This window comes from Gouania willdenowi, chromosome 8 (genome assembly GCF_900634775.1).
Source record: "Gouania willdenowi chromosome 8, fGouWil2.1, whole genome shotgun sequence".
NCBI lineage: Eukaryota > Metazoa > Chordata > Actinopteri > Blenniiformes > Gobiesocidae > Gouania > Gouania willdenowi.
Window position 1 is genome coordinate 16,966,012 of NC_041051.1, and position 17,867 is coordinate 16,983,878.

At 38.8% G+C, this 17,867-nt stretch overlaps 1 protein-coding gene across 1 annotated transcript; it reads right to left on the reverse strand.

Annotated features, from left to right (window-relative positions):
- Positions 1–233: 233 nt before the first annotated feature.
- hs3st3b1a (heparan sulfate (glucosamine) 3-O-sulfotransferase 3B1a) lies at positions 234–15,156 on the reverse strand. Its single transcript, XM_028455832.1, has 2 exons — positions 14,330–15,156; positions 234–2,760 (listed from the first exon to the last, which is right to left on the reverse strand). Exons 1-2 carry the CDS (start codon positions 14,818–14,820, stop codon positions 2,142–2,144), a joined length of 1,110 nt encoding a protein of 369 aa, XP_028311633.1. The 5' UTR covers positions 14,821–15,156; the 3' UTR covers positions 234–2,141.
- Between the last annotated feature and the right edge of the window lie 2,711 nt (positions 15,157–17,867).

The window sequence follows — 17,867 nt, forward strand, 5'->3', positions numbered from 1 at the left end:
CGGCAGTGAAACACTGAGGCTGCTAAAGGCAGTTAACGGCCCTGTGCTAATTAGCCTGTTATTGTAATGATGCACAAGGAGCTCATTTAGACACAGCAGAACACCTTTGCCTCAGGGGATCTGGAAAATCTTTACAGGTAAAGCAGAGGCGGAGCATCAGCGAGGCAGTGAAGTGTGATGATCTGTCCTTTGATTTTCCACTTGGAATGTAATTAAAACAGAGAATCAAATGGTTATTTTGAAGAAAAACTCATTTATTCTTACTTTGTAAAAAAAAAACAACAACACGGCTTCACATTTAGTTTGTACAAATTAACTGTTTGTAAAGGAACACATGTGGAAAAAAGCGGCTGGAATGGACTTAATTTTCACTTCATCCATTGGTGTATAAGGGGGACAAAAGGTTGAATGGGGATTGACAGCAATTTTAGTTCAGATCAATAACTGTGACTTATGACTTTTCATATTTTGACTATTTGTTTAGAAGTCTGGAAAGCTGCTTTTTATAAAACGGATGAACCCCTTCAGTCAGTATATGTTTTGGTCATTGAATTTTCCATCAGATAAGCATATTAATTAACAAAAATAATTGTGGTTATTTAATTTTCATTTTAAATTCAAAATGTTTTTTTTTTAAATATAAGGGTCAAGAAGGGATAATCAAAACTTTACAAACTGGTTGATTATCATTTGCTGTTTCTGACATGATTGCAGAAAAACCTCTTCCACCTCCACCTGATTATACGTTATTAATCCCCAAGGGGAAATTCACACTTTGGTGTGATATGCAAGCAGAGATTTGTGCTGATGATGAGCCTTGTTCATCCGTGTAAAAAAAATACGTCAGCGTGAGTTTCCAAAGACATTTTAGCCTGGGCTAGAAATAGAAAATGAAAATCAACCTGTTTTTAAAGTTTTGTTCATCTCTTCTTAATCCTCATAAAGAAAAATGCCTTGAATTTCAATCTTAAATGTTCACTATTAAATTTAAATAATCACTCATTAGGGCCCAAGCACCAGAAATGTTGCGAAGGCCCTATTGCCCTATTTTTCTTCTTCTTCTTCTTCTTCTTCTTCTTCTTTAACCGCCAGTTTATTTGTGAGGCTCTTACCGGGGATGCAATTTCATTAAATTTGGCTGGACACTATAGTTTTGTGAAATATTTAATGTGTAGTTTTTTGGTTCAAGTTCAGGACTCGTTAGCGCCACCTAGAGAAAGTAACTTTTCACTAATTTGAACTGGCGAAATGGCATTCGGTAGTTATATGCAGTGAACTGTGGCTAGCAAAAATCTAATTTGGACCTATGACCTAATTTCAACAGGAAGTCTGCAATTTTGAATTTAGCGGGCTAAATTTAGCACTTTTTCTCAATTTTTGGCCAAACCACATAGCCTTTAAAAGCAAAGTCCTCCTCGGGGATTCATAATTTTTTATTGAACTTTTCTGAATGAAAAATCCAAATACCAAAACATACACTGACCCCCTTCCTACATGTCTGTGACTCTGTGAAACCCTGATCAACATTCCTTCGTAGAAGTGAAATAAATGCTGTCGATCCAAGGATGATGTCTTTTCTAATTTGAATTTGGCCTGAGGGTCAACCATAACCTTCGTACCAATAATGGACTGATGTTTATTGAAATAGTCAAGGGATCCAGGCAGCGCCATCACTCAGGTCTAAATGACATGATGAGGAGCTATTACTGTATTGATCCACCTGGCAAGTTGCACTGGATCAGCTGCTGTGTGTATCGACCTGCCTAAGTGGATCCACAGACCTCAGGTCAGACAAATGTTAAAGGGACACTGCTGCAAGTTGTTGGTGAGTTAGACGGTCAATCCGTAGAATTTAACACAAAAGCCAAAAAGAAAACACACTTTTTGTGAAGATCAAAAACTAACTTTGAGTCCCTGATCAGAGCACCTTTAGAAACCTGTGCTTTCAGAAAACGAATAATGCCTGACATAAATCATCAATAAACCTGATTAGGCAGTTTAATGAGTTGACATTTCAATAATAAATTATCATAAAATAGACTTTTGAGCTTTTTCAAAACCAGCAATACTGTACACACTCTATAACAAAATCTTTTTCACACATCACACAAAAGGACCATCATTGGTCTATGTTTTTCTTTTTAGTCCCAACCAAAATCATGAGCGGTCATCGTGTAGAACTTATTGTTAAATGGTTTGTAAAAGTCCCTCAGCCTTTGCACCACCTCAGGGTCAATGTTAGGGTGTGTCCGACCTTTGGTTTTCCCCAAGCAGTGTGGCTTGCTGTTGCCCTCAGGTCTCTTTAGACAGGGAAAGCCTTTGGCAGGGTTAAAATGGAAATACTTCCCTGTGACAACCCGCCTGATTCCCAGAAAGTCCTGTACCCGAGCCATCTCACCTGCAGGGTCGGTAATGAGACGCTCACCGCTAACAAACAGCAGCTGCTCCATGGGGAAGTACTGGAGCCAGCGCTCCAGGTGCTTGGCATACAGGCCGATTTGAACAGCGCTCCACGTGGTGTCAATCACAGCGGCTGATTTGTTCTTAAAGGTCAGGCTCTCAAAGGAAGGGATGTCCGGTTTCTTGGAACGAGTCTGTGTGTAGTCAGAGATGGCTCGTGTGACCGGATCCCGGACGACCACAATCAGCTTGGTGTCTTTAGACATGGTGTAAATCCGAGCAGGAACCTCTTTGGTGACGTAGTAGCTGGGGGTCTTCTCCATCGTCAACTGACCCTCTGCAGACTCGGGCATCAGTTCCCTAGAAAACACACAACAACTTCCATTTGTTTTCTAATAAACAATAATAAAACACACACACACACACACATATCCACCTTATTCCTGGAGGTCCTACTGCAGTTAGGGATAAAACAACGATGGTTCTTTCTATGATAAATTATGAGTTATCCTCCATTTTTAATCAAATGGAAAATATTCCATAACATTATGGCAATGTCTGAGCAGTGGAAGCTGTCTGTTGACTAAAGTGTAAAAACCTAGAAGGCTAAAAGAGGAAGTAGATGATCTGTGTGGTGATATATATAAAAAAAAAGTTGAGCTCGATACTTTGAATTCTGAAACCAATTAATCTTCTTGTCTTTTGTCGAATGATGGTACAAGAACTTGCACAATAATCAAGAAGTGGTAGTCCCTGGAATAAGGTTGATCATCTAATTCGTTTTTTTACACCAGCAATCAGTGCCAGCCCTCGGCAATTTGGTGCCCTGGGCAAGATTTTAGGCAGCGCCCCTTTAAGGCAGGGCGCCAGGATTTATTCTCTCCCGGTGCTAAGGGGGTGCGAGATTGATATGTGGGGGTGCTGATAATTAATTTTATAAGGAGTTTCTCAATTTTTCTTCAAAAAAATAAGTTGTGCAACACAGAATGTTTGATTTAAATGTAGTTTTGACTGAATTTGGTCAAAGAATATTTAACAAATTAGTGAAGCATAATACAAGTGACCACAAGGCAATGGCAACTAAAAAGTGTAATAAGCAAAAGTTACGTGACAGCCACTGTTTCACCTGCTAACAATCAGACAGTAAATCTAAAATGCAAAACGTCAGCGAAGAACTAAAGGCAGGCATACACTGTGCAATTTTTGGCCCATTTAGAGCCGATTTTCGACTCGTGCGTCTATTTTGTGGGATCGTGCGAGTCTCTTCTAGATCGTGTGTCGTGCATCGTGTTGTATACATGGGGTCACGAGAAGCGATTAACACCTGACGACCAGCTCCCAATCAGCAATCGTATGGTTGTAAAGAAATCAAATATGTTTGAAATCCAGTCGCTCCTCGTGAGGCTTACCGCAAACTCTCATACTGCGCATGCGCGAACACCGTAGAACCGCTGTAGGATTGACGGACTGTACTGCCCACGTGTGTCCCCCACGTCACTGCCTTTTCTTTTTTAAAGCTCTTTTTGCTGAGTTTTGCGAGTGTCTCTCCTCTTCCGGGTTCTTTTTCTTTGTCTGTTTTAATGGCAACGCTTCAGTGTTCTTCTTCTTCTTCTTCTTCTTCTTCTAATTTGTTTGTTGCATTTCCTGAAAAAAGACCCCGACGTGTCGTGTATGAACGTACAGTGTGAGCAGTCAGGTCATGTCAGAGTGTCGGCCCGTATAGTGTGAGAACATGCATGGTGAGCTGCGCACATTCGGGCTCTGCACATGAGTTGCACAGTTTGAGCTGCAGCTGAGTACAACGATTCAAAAAAATCCCAAGTTGTTTTCTAGGAGAACGATGTGTTTGTTGTTGTTTCTGCATGTTTGGACAGGCAGGCAAGATTGCTGAGTCGAGGGTTTGCCTTTCGGTTTCCCAGGTTCCCACGCGCCGCATGCAGGAAAAACTGCGCTCACGTGAAGCGGAGGTGACAGGTAGCGTGACAGGAACGGGTAAAAGTTTGTCGAGGCTCCCTGGGAGACGGGCTCTTGGTCTTCATTTTCTACGGGAACTCTTTTTTTCTTAATTATCCATTGCATTGGACTGCTAGTGAACCCTAAAATAATGCGCAAAAAAGACTCTTCCGCCCCTCCCATCCCCTATCACACACACACACACACATATATATGTTAATCAATGGGTTCCATTGAATGGGGTACAAGCAGGGATTTAATTGGAGCAGAATGGTGACTCTGGAACTTTTTAATGTTTTTGAACTCAATAAATTAATAAAAAAAATATTTTAAAATAATTAATTAAAATGCTCAAGGAGCTTAACTGGGGCTAAACAAATTCCTGACGGGGCTATAGCGCCCCCTAGCCCCGGTGTATCGCAGTCCCTGGCCCCTTTGCATCCGATTGCATCAGTTTAGAAATCCCCACACAAGAGCCTGGATATCTTTGTCCTTAACCTTTAGTTTATGTTTAAATGACAAGAACTCAAACAAATCAGTTACCTAAAAAAATACAAAAAAATAATAAAAAATACATTTAAATATCATATATATAGAAATAAAATAATAACAGTCTAAATTATATGTGCTGCACAAAGATATTATGGAACCAAGAATAAACACAGCAAATTAGGATGACTGTGCCAAATAACTATTACAATTCAACAGAGATCTCTCGAGGGCAGGTACTAATCAATGGAGGGGTGTGGGGTGGGGTGTTTTATTGTTTTATAATATTATTTTATTTGCTTTGCGATTAACAAATTCTATAAGATGAAATATAGCCTATGCCTCAAGCGGGTTCAACCACCAAACAAAAAAAAAGGGAAACAGTGGAGACTGTGTGTAAAACTAGCTAAAATGACAGGGGCTGCCATTTGGAGCCAAATATCATTAATCATCTACATCTGCATGGAAGTAAGATTTTTGACAAATTCTGAGTACAATCCCTTATGTAAATCAAGCATCTCTTTATAGCATTTATACTGTCTGTTCACCTCAATCTGCAGTGTTGATAAGTTGTTCTTTCGGTAATTTCTCGCAATCATTTCAGCATTTAAACGGCACATCATTCATGAACCGTGAACAATTTTTCCAAAAAATATGTCAATACGTTTAAGTCAAATAGGAAGATTGGGAAACATTTTACATACTTTCCAAATGATGGCATAGAATTCAGAAGATTAATTACTTTCCATAGCTGCATATTCTCGACTGCGGATGGCTCTGGATCATCATGATATAGTTGGTTGACTGCAGCTCTGACTGAATAATGGCTGACATGGGCCAATGGGAATTAGCAAAGTGCCAAATACGTTAATACATTAGAGGCTGGTTGGCTGCATTTTGACTGACTTTGAGGCTGATTTGTCCAGGGAGGGAGAATAAAAATGTACTGGGACCTGAAAATAATCACCTATAGGCAGAAGATTCATTAACACAGAAAGAAAAAAGTCATTTACACCAACTGAGCTGCGGACAATTCAGTGCTTAAGAACACAAAGAGATTAGTTTACTATGCTTTTGCTGATTCAAACTAAATCATACTAAACATATTAACAACTTTTAAAGAACTATTAAAAAAAACGCCCAAAATATGTGATAGCTCTAAAACAATGGTAATTAACCTTCATGAACATACCTTATCTACTAAACAGGCCCTACTGAGGAAAACGTGTGTTAAAAGATTTCAATAATAAAGTGTTGAAAGACATAAACTTCCATGAAGCACATGAGATCATATTCAAAACTAGCCGTCCTCTCCTGCGGTGATATATAGTGATGTACATTTTAGCAGAACTCATGCCAGCCAAGATGTAAATCTTAAACATTGCATCAAGTGGCAATATTGTTAATGTATTGAGATTAATGTAAATCACAAATGGGTAAAGTGGTGAAGCTGTGTCATTGAAAGTGATTAGCATCCTTATTAACCATCTGTTGTTCTGCACACTAAAAGCTTCAGTACTCGTCTAAAAACCCAAGCGGTGTGTATACGTCCCACAGATTTACGAGTTGAAACTGACCTATGAGATTATACAGCACAGAGCTGTGTGAGCAGAAAAAAAAACGCTGTAGTGATTTTAGGAGCATTACCCATAACTTATCAGTGACGCATACAAACTCAAGGGAGTCTCTCTTTAATCCGTCACCAGCCCTTCATTCACGTTTCTGTCCAAGGACAACCATAGGAGGTGTTGAAACTGGCCAAAAATAAACATTACTTAAGAGTAAAAAAAAAACCAAAGCAGTAACACTTTCCACCAATTGACAAAGCTAAATTATTCTATTACATACATGAGTATTTTTTTATTGATATTTGCAGGAAGCAGTTTGGGCAACAACCAGCATAGTCATAGTCATAAACATCCAAGGCCAAACATTAGGGCTGAGGCTCCCACTACATTTTTAGAGCACTGAGTGCATTTTCTTCAGGATTCAGGATAATCAAGTAAATAATGTGTCTTTTTTTACTGATATATCTATGAGATGTCTATGCCTCCTATATTGTATAGATTTTTTGGGCCTGAAAGAAACAAATGTTGACCTAGTGGCATTTATATACCTGCATGTATGGTTTAAAATTGTAATTTCAATGCTTTCCGCTGACATTTTACTTGAAGTTCTTTACATAAGGCTGACATTACGCTGTCATTATTTGTCATAAAGTGTCATGAAGGCTGTCATGAAGCTGGTAAGAGTTGTTTGCTAAATTATGACACCTTTGGAGCTATGTTGGCATTTTTTGGGTTGGGTGGAGGGATCTAGTGGGGTTAGGTATAGCTAGGGTTAGCGACTAGGGTAACAAACTACACTTAATGACAGCCTTCATGACACCTTATTCATGCTAATGACGGATGTCCTGTCATAATAATGACAGCATAATGTAAGCCTTTATGTATAAAACTTCAAGCAAAGTGATACCTGATTTTCTTAGACGTATGTTGTCAAAATATTTATGCATTACCATTGAGTTATGCAATGCAGGAATAATATGTGCTGTCTAGGTTTGATATGTCCTTCAGAGGTCATGTGATGTGAAAGGACATAGAATAAATGTCTATAGTAAAAGACAGAGAAGATGAAGATGCCCAGAAATGAGACAAAAAAGGAAAAGTTGAAGCAGACGGAATGAAATCAGGATCTTATTGTTCCGTTGGCCCTCAGGCTGAATCCTCAGCTGCCTCTTCATGTGCTATATGTCTGCATTATACTGTCCCAGTGTTACAGTGTTACGACCTGACGGATTGTGTCATTTGTTCGAGTTTTGTCCGACGGGCAGTCAGGTGTGACCATTAAACGTTTGGCAGAGGCTGAAAGCTGGTGCTTGTTTACGTGCGCTGCTATCAGGAAACAGGTTAAAAGGTAGGAATGTATAATGTTAAAGCATGCGCATGCATACTTGGCTGCTGGATAAATGCACTTAGCTTTGAATGCATTTAATGAGTAAACTGCTACAATGGCCACGTTTACATGGGAGCTTTAATTCCTCTTTAAAGCGGAATAAAAGTTAATTCCTCTTTAACCTGACCTTGTAAACACATAATTCCTAATGCTAATTTAATTTCAAATTAAAGTTAATTCCGAATTAGGTAGCTGGTTTATGCTGTTTTTAATTGCGAATGAGATAAGTTCGCTTTCTTGTAAACACTTAACTTGGTTAAAGCTGCTTTAATTTAATTTGTATCGTTTTGCGCTTGCACGACTTGACGACATAATCCAAGATGGCGGCGGCCCAGACTCCAGAAGAACCTTAAAAGACATGGATATAATGAAAAGAGTGGATGGATGGAAGCATAAACATGCGGACATTCACACAGACACACGGACTTATTAGCACACACAGAACTCGGTAAACGGAACAGGCTTTACCGGACGGCTGGCACAAGGACCCGGAGGCGTAGTAAATGTGTCCCTGTACTGCATGTACAGGCTGTAATATCACCAGTTTATCATTTTATCAGTTGTTAGAGCTACTGTCTTTACCAGGGAGCAACTATTTATTCCTGGTGATTGTTTTCCAGAGGTTTACTGGGCTTTTTTACCAGTGATTAGTTCCGATCTCTATTCCGCGTGTTATTATCGAGCTGCTGCTTCAAAACTACAATCAAAATAAAGGTGAAAACAGTTTTCAGGTGTGGTCGTCTGTGTTATAGCCAATAATAAAAGGTTTGTTGTGTGTTTCTCCTGATAGACGTGATACATCATGTTCACCCCCTATCCAATCAGATCCTTCCCAACCCCCAGACCTAAAGCGGAATTATCTAAAGCGGAATAAACCGATTTTCCATGTAAACCTCAGTTCGGGAATTACTATTTTCATGTAAACACAAATAACTAATTCCGAAATAAGAAAACATCATGTAACTGTGGCCAAAGTGAAAAAACTCTTGCTTTACTACCTGTAATTGGTATCTATATGTCATCATTTCAAACCACTGTGACAAAGCGCAGCTCCAGGAGAAAAGACCCTCAGCAGTATCTAATGTCATGATGAATTCTAATCTTACCCTACAGCTCAGAGAGGGGCTCTGCTTACTGTGGGAATCAAAGGTGCTGGTATGCTTCCACTTGGAATAATCAGACTATTTCACAGTGAGACAAGTTCCAGACCAAAATCAAAGAAGAATGTATCTGGAGGGAAGATGTTCTCTGACTATTATTACTCTAATTGTCAGCAACGTGAAAGTCGTTGCCATTACACGTTTCACAAAATTACCGTCTTATGTAATGTGAGGCAGCATTTAGCCTTTCAACAGAATTCCTCAACATCATTTATAGTGGAGAAAATAGCTGTTTCCTAATCGTATTATTAATGTTGCTGTGCCACCTGCGTTTGGTGGATGTAGTTTTAAAAAGTGCACACGGTGTGAGCTCTCACGACACATTTTTGCGCCATTGCACAGGGTTTAAAAACTTTTAAAAATGCACAATAAACATCAAGCATTTTCTAGTTAATGGAATAAAGTGCCGGTTTTTGTATGAATGTGGGAAAGTTATTTCAAACAACATTCAGACAGAAATAATCAACTACAGTGCCAGTGAAAATAAACTAACTGCACTGCTACGAAAACACACCACACCACTTTAGAGGTTTGAGATGTGCATATGTTAGTTTTTTTCCAATTTAACTCATTAATGCATATTTTTAGAACATAAAATGATTGTTATCTTTCTTTCTTTTTTATGTACTCCACAATAACAACTATACACACACAACCTAATATGTCTGGACTGTGGACAGTATCAGCTCACTTTTAATATCTTTTTTTGTTTTTTCAGTGCATTTTTAGTTTTTAACAGAACAGAAAAGCATTTTGTGGACATTCAAGGTTAGTTTTTTGTTGGATGTAAAGAAAATTTTCATTTTTATGAATTGGTTACAAAAATGACGTAAATCCCCGTTGGTGCATGTTGGTCTGAGAGGATCAGCAAACACAAAAACAACTCCAAGGAAGCCAAACAAAAGGAGCGAAACTGGGGAGATCTTTCCAAAGTTGCTCCGACTTTCAGCGGAGAATCTCTGCAGAAAAGTGAAAACCAGAGAACAACCAATTCTCTCTGAAGACACTACAAAGGAGATAAAATGAGGAAGTCAACAACTCCATAGGGAATGTCGAGGCGTGAACTTGTTATGTTTCAGCGCCATCAAAGTGTTGTAATAAGTGCTCCAACTTGAAAAATTGCCTGAAGGAAAAGCCCAAGGGTTTGTTGCAACAACTGAATTCCCAGTATTTGTTTTTGTTAAAAAGGATACAGGTTACACAATCTGGAGGAATAATCCAGGACACACAATCACAAATGATCAAAAGACCCAACACAGTTTATATTTAATGAAGTAGCATCGTTTTCACAGAGGAAGATGTCTTTGATGCTGTAAATGTCATTTACTCCATCGGCTATCAATCATATTTCAGAATGACTCATCAGAAACAACGTATCATCATTGCTCTGCTATGTCAGTGTACTGACAGTGTGAAGCCTGGTATATGGTTCTGGGTCAGGACCTACGCCGTAAACATGTTGCAAAGATTGGCCAACTGTAGGTCTGCGATGCTATGTGATTGGCCGCCATGACGCTAGGGTGTTGTTGTGGCTGTGTGTTGTTACAAATGAGCATTAAAAAGCCTTTGCTTATCTTCCGGTCACAGAAAACAATGTTTTGTGTTTTTTAAGCATCTTAAAATGTAATTTATTTATGGATTATTACTTACCTACTGTACCTAACCATGTGTGTTTCGTAGGACACAAACATTAAGGCAACGGTTTCAAATTTGCACTTTATTTTTCAAAATAAACGTATGCAACACGTTAACGAGGTATAAAAGTGTATTGAGTACACTGTGGGCGAGGGGCTCCGACCACGCTGTAGAGCGGAGAGGGAACAGCGAGGTATCCTGGTCCATGGCCTCGGGAAGCGGGTGAGTTGGGAGCTGGGCAGCGGTGTGAAACTCGCTTTTAACATAACGTCTTGTCTGCTTCTGTGGCAGCATCCACAGCATGTCAGTCATTGTTTATTACTGTTAATGAAACACACACACCAACACTGACGAGGCAGAGTAGCCATAATTACAGTAAACACACACCTTTTGTCTGTGATTGACTCCGTTTGGCGATGCTTCCCGTGCTGCAGCTATTAAAGAGAATCATAAAACTCTTGACACTTTCTGTCCATCTCAGTTCTCTTTTTGACTCCATCCACTGTAGAAACAACTCTCGTATCGCTCCGCTAAAAGTTGAAACATGGCGGTGTGACTGGAAAAGGCAGTGACCGGGGCTGAGGTTTGGAGCTGACCAATCACAGCCCTTACTTTCTGCGTCGCCCTCGACGTGTAGTCAGGATTTTTGGAAGGAGCACGTCAGGTTACGGGGAGGGGGTCTACGCCTACGTAAAGCGCTACGTACGTCTACGGCGTCAATTTTACGCAGAACCACACATCAAGCTTTAGCCTGAAAAATCTCCAGTTTCACACCGATTCCCCTTCTTCCTCACGAATGAAAATGTTGAGTAAGCAGAACCGACCACTGATGGACACTGATGAACCTTGGGAAATGTATACTTTCTCACAGAAACTCCAGAAAGTCAAATGTCAGACTATTTAAAAAAAAAGCTTTAAGCTGTGTAAGTCTTTATTTTTGTTTTTTGGGGCAGGTTCCAATGAATGCTCGTTCTGATAAACTCCTGCTGGGTCTCGTCAAAGGCCACTTTCACCCTTGTGAGCACATTTGCATACAAAGTGAAGACAGAGAAAACATGTTTTACACTCATTGTCTGTTCTATTATTGTTGGGGTTAATGCAGTCCTCAGGGGTTCTCCAGCATCTCATTCCTTTCAGCTTGTAGAGCAATAGTAAGAAAAGACTCACATTAAATTTACTGCCCTCTATCTGCCACTGGCCTGCAGTGAGCTCCCCTCCCCGGGGACTCCAGGGAGAATTACTGTAGGCTGTCCTCCTGACACCCTCAGTGAAATGTAAGAAGCCTCTTATTTGTGGAACTTCAAGAAGAAAGACATGATTACAGCAATTAAGTCACATTGCCAGCGTAGAGCCCAGAGGACTTGACTTGAGTGCTCGCTGGATGAGTATTTAACCTGTCACAAAAAAGACATACAGGAGTAACATAAAAAATTGTTACTAAAGAAAGGAGGAGCCAAGGTGAAAGATGTTCCCACGGCTTTAGGGAGTTTCCTAACATGCTGTGTTTGTGTGTACGTGCAGTGCACAAATGTCTGTCTGCTCCGCCTGCGCGTGAAAACATGCCACATTGTGGTCGGCGCCCTGCTGTGTGGGGGCCTCTGCTCGATGAGGGCCTCCAGCACGGACGGACACACCAATCACAGCAGATAAATGGTGTGTTCATAACTCAATGCCACCACGGGAGCTGATAAGGCCACCCAGAGGACCGATCCTTTCTCCACAAGTCACAACTCTCCATTAGTCCAGAGGCAGTGAAGTGGAATATATGGGCAAACAAATAGGTGGACACTTTAGACTGCACTTCAATGAAAGACATAAGGCAGCTTGCATTGCATGCAGTTATTATTATTATTATTATTATTATTATTATTATTATTATGAATATTATTATTATTATTATTATTATTATTATGAATATTATTATTATTATTATTATTATTATTATATCAGATGCAAGTCAAATAAATGTTTCTTGATATTTTTTTGTTTTTGTTTTATTTAAATATTTATATAGAGAAAAATCATCTTTCGACATATAAACCAGTTCATGCTATTTCCTTGTTCACACAGCAACAACATGCATCCATACACATAGCAGCACACACCCAAATATACATGAGGAAAGAGTTATTCACTCACTCTTTATACATTGACATAATACTGTACAGAAGAGACAAAAAGCCTCTATTCCTTTGCCCATTTATTTCAAGTCCAATATTTACATCTGAACATTGATAAAGTACAAAAGAGGGTTTTATATTCTTTCCTATTCAAGTAGATCAGCAGACTTTACAAATCCATGGTTTTCCATATGTACTATATTATTGGCCAGCTCATTCAGACATTTACTAAAGGTCAGTGCCATTCATAATATTTTTTGTAATTGATTTAATATTACTTATTTATCAATCCAATCTACAACTGTGGACTCTAAAAGTTAAAATAATGCTGTGGTTCTCTGGTACATTGGCTCATGTTTAAGCAGTAAGCTTGTTTAACTGGCTGCATGCACCTGCCACTGTAAACAAGAATGTTTAGATATTGTTTAAACTAGCTATTACTCAACTGTGTACAGATATAAGTAAGGAGGTTATCATCTAAGGGTTTGGAAATAGGACAGTTTACTTTTTTTGTTCTGTTAAACTGACTGAAGAAAGTGCACAAATTGATCTACTCAAAAAGTTTGGAACTTTTCTTGCCCGTTAATCACTTTGATCAGACCAATGGACATCTAAAGAATCAGCATTTTTAATTATTAGTGATTGTTAATGTAAATACTAACAACCCAGCAAAGTGCTTGCTGTTTTTCTGAATAAAGTGAATAGATCATCAAAAAGACAACCTATAATTTCATATTATGTGTATGACACAGGTACTACAACAAAAATATAGACAACAAAATGTGCTACACCTTCTCACATCTTAGTGTTTTTCAAGCATCAACATGTGATTGAACTTAACTCACTCATATCTCTCTTTATAAGTTGATTTATATACATGGGTTGGAAAAAAAATAATATTATAAATAGCATATTATGATTTTTCTTTGTAGCAATATTAAAAAAAATTAATGAAAATCAACATTTCTACTCAGAATCGATTTTGCACAGCGCGGTGCACGTTCATGTGCACTTGAAATAAATACCAGACCGACTGACTCACTTGTGATGTGCGTTGCTTTTTGGAACTATGACTCATATTGTTTTTCAAAGTTTATGATTCAACTTGTTTTTTTGTTTTTTTTCCCGTAAGGAAATCAGGAAATTAAAATCACAATAATTGCTACTATTGTATCGCCATAAACCAGAATTGGCAACCACGTATCGTGATGAAAAACATATCGTCCCAGCCCTAATAAAAAAGGTTTTCAGCGGCTGTGGGAAAAATAATAATAATACTCCACAATTACTGGTGTTTTTTTTATTTAAGCAAACATTAATGTGAGTATTTTACTAGGGAAGAAATAAAATGTATTTAAGTCTAATTTGCTGCTAATGATGATTTCCAAATTTGTGAAATTTAAAAAGATGCAATTAATGTTTCCTCATGGGATGAATAACGTGTAGTTATTTTAAGGAAAACGAATAAATAAGGACTTATAAACAAATGGACCGCAGCCTGAATATGTTGTCCAGTTTCCTAACTTTTGTTGAGGTGCTTTTACGCATTTGATTGGTGGTTGGTGGGTGCAGCCACTCATCATCTCCAGGCTTTATATATGAGAATGATCATTGTACCTGTACCACTCCAGACCCTTGTCGTAGTTGCGGTCAAAGAAGTGCGGCTCCGCTCCCACGGCCCTGATGTCCGGATGCAGGCGCAGAAACTCCAGTAGCGCGCGCGTCCCTCCTTTCTTCACCCCTATAATGATGGCCTGGGGCAACTTTTTACTCTCATTGAGAAAACTTGACATGACATTATCATCGAACGCCTTCGCCTCGCCTGTAATTTCGTCAAACTCGTCCCCTCTGCTGTCCGGGTCGTTATCGTTATTGAGGAGGTCCCTGTGCGCCCCTAAGGAATCCGACTCTGGACCGTGTGCTTCGTTTTCCAGCCTGTTCAGAGATCCGTAGGTCAGGTTTGGCACAGGCACAGTGGAGCAGTAGCCGACACAACAATATATCATGTAGACCCAAAGAGAGAGCATGATGCAGAATACAAAGAGTTTGTTTTTCACGTGGGGTGATGGCACAACATGTTGGTTGTTTAAAATCGGACTATAATCCATAGGACTGGCGCACAGAGGTGGTGTTCCAGCCTGCAGGCATGATGGCTCAGGTGCTTCACTCCTGTAGCATTGGCTTCAATCCTGCACGGCGTGCACAACTTTTCCAAAAAATAAAACAAAATACCAAAATATGACCAGAATGGAGATGAAATGCGACCGTCTCCTCTTCAAATTCCTTCTAAATGTTTTTTTTTTTTTTTTTGTTGCTCAAAATAATATTATTAATAATATATAAACATCCGGGGAAGGATTATATATTAAATAGTAAAGATTCCAGGATATGCATGAGAAAGCGTGCATCAAACACCCAGTTTGGGTCCTTTCTGCGGCTGGTTCACGATGCGTGTGCGCTCTGCTCTGACAGACTGACATACCTATATCTATCAGTACAAACCCACGCAATCTGCTTCCGCCCAGTCACTTCAAAATAAAATAAAATCTGGGGTAAATAATTATTCATATATTTTAAATCACATACATCGATTGAAGCGATTTCCAATAAGTCCTGGAAATCATCTGTACCGTCATTCTGAGAATTTTATTTAAAAGCTGATGGCAACCAAACAGCTGACATTGAGGAAAAACACACACTTGCATGGAGAAAAGAGGAAACTGTACAACAAAAGCTCCCAGTATAGGAATCGGTCTCATTCAACAGCTTTGTGTTTTCTTTTCTTTTTTATTTTTATTTTTAATGATGTATTTTTTAACCCATGCAGGCATTTTCTTTTCGCATGCTTTTATTTTGAAAGTTAAGTCTTCTAAATTTCCCTAATTTTCTGACATGACTCTCAGGGAAACTATGAAACAATAAAGTCATGTCAAAAACTAAGAAGTAAAGTAATTTATCAATGCAAAATTGTAAAAAAAAAATCCATCAATAAGTATTTGATTTACTGCTTTAATTTAAGTAGCACTGGAGAGTAGCAAAAAAAAAAAAAAAAAGTAAAGTACCAGGAGCAAAGAGCCTGTACTTGTTATGTTAACAACATCATTTGTGTTTCATTAATGTATTACAAATTCACAAAAGCTGTGCACATTTATTTAAAAACTATACTGTACTGAGAGGTAAAATTTGAAGAAAGTGACTAAACCTCTAGTATATAATCTCTTAATTCCTCGTATTGTTCTAAATTGTACCTGGTCAATAAAGCTGATTCTGATTCTGATTCTGATTCTAATAGAGTTTGCAATTAAAATCCACTGCAGATACTCTTTACTGCAGCTAAACGCTGCTCAGCCAGACAGAAAACCTATAGTTTATACCCATAAGGCAACATTCTTCTGTCACACTGAGCTGCACTTTTATTAACGTCTCCCTTGTTAAAATGTCAGACGTATAAAATGTTGCATGGAAAAGAATAAACTTCTGTAAACAAAACAGAGACTTTGAGAAGAACAAGAACACAAGTAGTTTAAAAGCCATGCACGTTGTGTTGGGGATGAAAGATGTCCATCAGACAATTACGTGACCCACTGAAGATATACAGTGTGTGTGTGTGTGTGTGTCTGTCACTTATTTGTTAGAGTCAGATTGAGGGTTAATGGACCTTGAAATGTTTACTAATTGCCCAAAAATGTGCAAAAAGGCTTCCACATAACTTGGGGTCTATAAAAGTCAATCATTTACTTATGAACGATGTGGCTTTGCAGTCATTGCAAGTCCTGGTAAAATACCAAATGTGTCCATTTGAAATGCCATCAGAGGTTTGGTCCATGTTTGCATTAGTGCCTCCTTTTTGCTGAGGGGTCAAAGGTGGTTCGTCCCAAGGCTCCCCTGAGCTAGCAGAGGATTAGCAGGATTAGCTCAGAGCTGCCATGTCAGTCAAAGTTTCACCAGAGACAACCCTGCCCCCTTCATTCAAGCCCCTTATCTCTCTGCTCAGACACTGCCGTAAATGATACACATGCACAGTGTGCGTGCACATTTCCAGATCCCAGAAATTTCATTTTCGTGGTACGCGAGCACAAGATGGCCTGTTAATGAAATGATGTGCATCAAGGGGTTTATTAAGAGCGTCTACTATTTGTTAAGTGTGTGTTTTTTGCTCTGCATACTCCAAACACCAGGTAAAAGTTGAGTAGCTGAGGTCAACCTTTTGTTGGTTCATGATAGCAGGACATCACAGGTGTAAATAAAAAAGAATCTTGCGTCATCCGAGATCAATCCACACATGGTCCAGAATGAAACATTAAAAGCTACTATTCAACGTAAGCATCCAACATTTCTGCTGTATTACAATTTTATAAAATACTTAATGAGTAAAGATATTTTAAGGGCATGTTTTCACTGTATTTGAAATGCACATGTTTAAAAAAGACTCAGGTTCTAGTTCTTCATTTTAGAGGTCGACTGAGAAGGTGGTTCTCAAACTGGGGTCCAAGCCTTAGCTAATTATATATATTTTTAAAAACACTATTATTCATGTCATGTGGTAACATTACAAACATGTATAAGTACCTACGGTGATCAATGATAAAACAAACATACTTTACATGTTCAGTTGTTATTGGACATGAGTTATGACACTGCTTTATCACTGTGAAGTGCAATGGATGTATTAACGGCTATAAAATAGTGCAAAAAAAAAAAAAAGTGCACATATTTTGTTTATTATGAATACATCAAACACATTTTATGTCATACAAGACTAGAGCTACTCTTTAAGTTCATTTCTACAATATTTTCAGGCACCAATATTGTACAGATGGTTTTAGAATCTCCTTTGTTGAAACTGTAAACCTTTGTGTATATGGATGAATACATTAGCGAGTGTGTGCCTACGGAGTCACACGTTCACCTGTACACAATATAAGTTTAAAGGTGTCGTTCTTCACCTTTCTGCCTGATTCTCACCTTGTTTTGCTTATGTTTTCAAAATCCACTTATCACTGCAGTGTTTAGGTGTTTGCTTCAATGTAAGTGTGAATTGTACAAAAAAATATGGATAGATACACAAACAGGGGTGGACTGGCAATCTGACATATCGGGCATCGTCCTGATAGCCTGAAGTGACCTGAAGTGGTCCGGTCCGCTACCTGTTTGT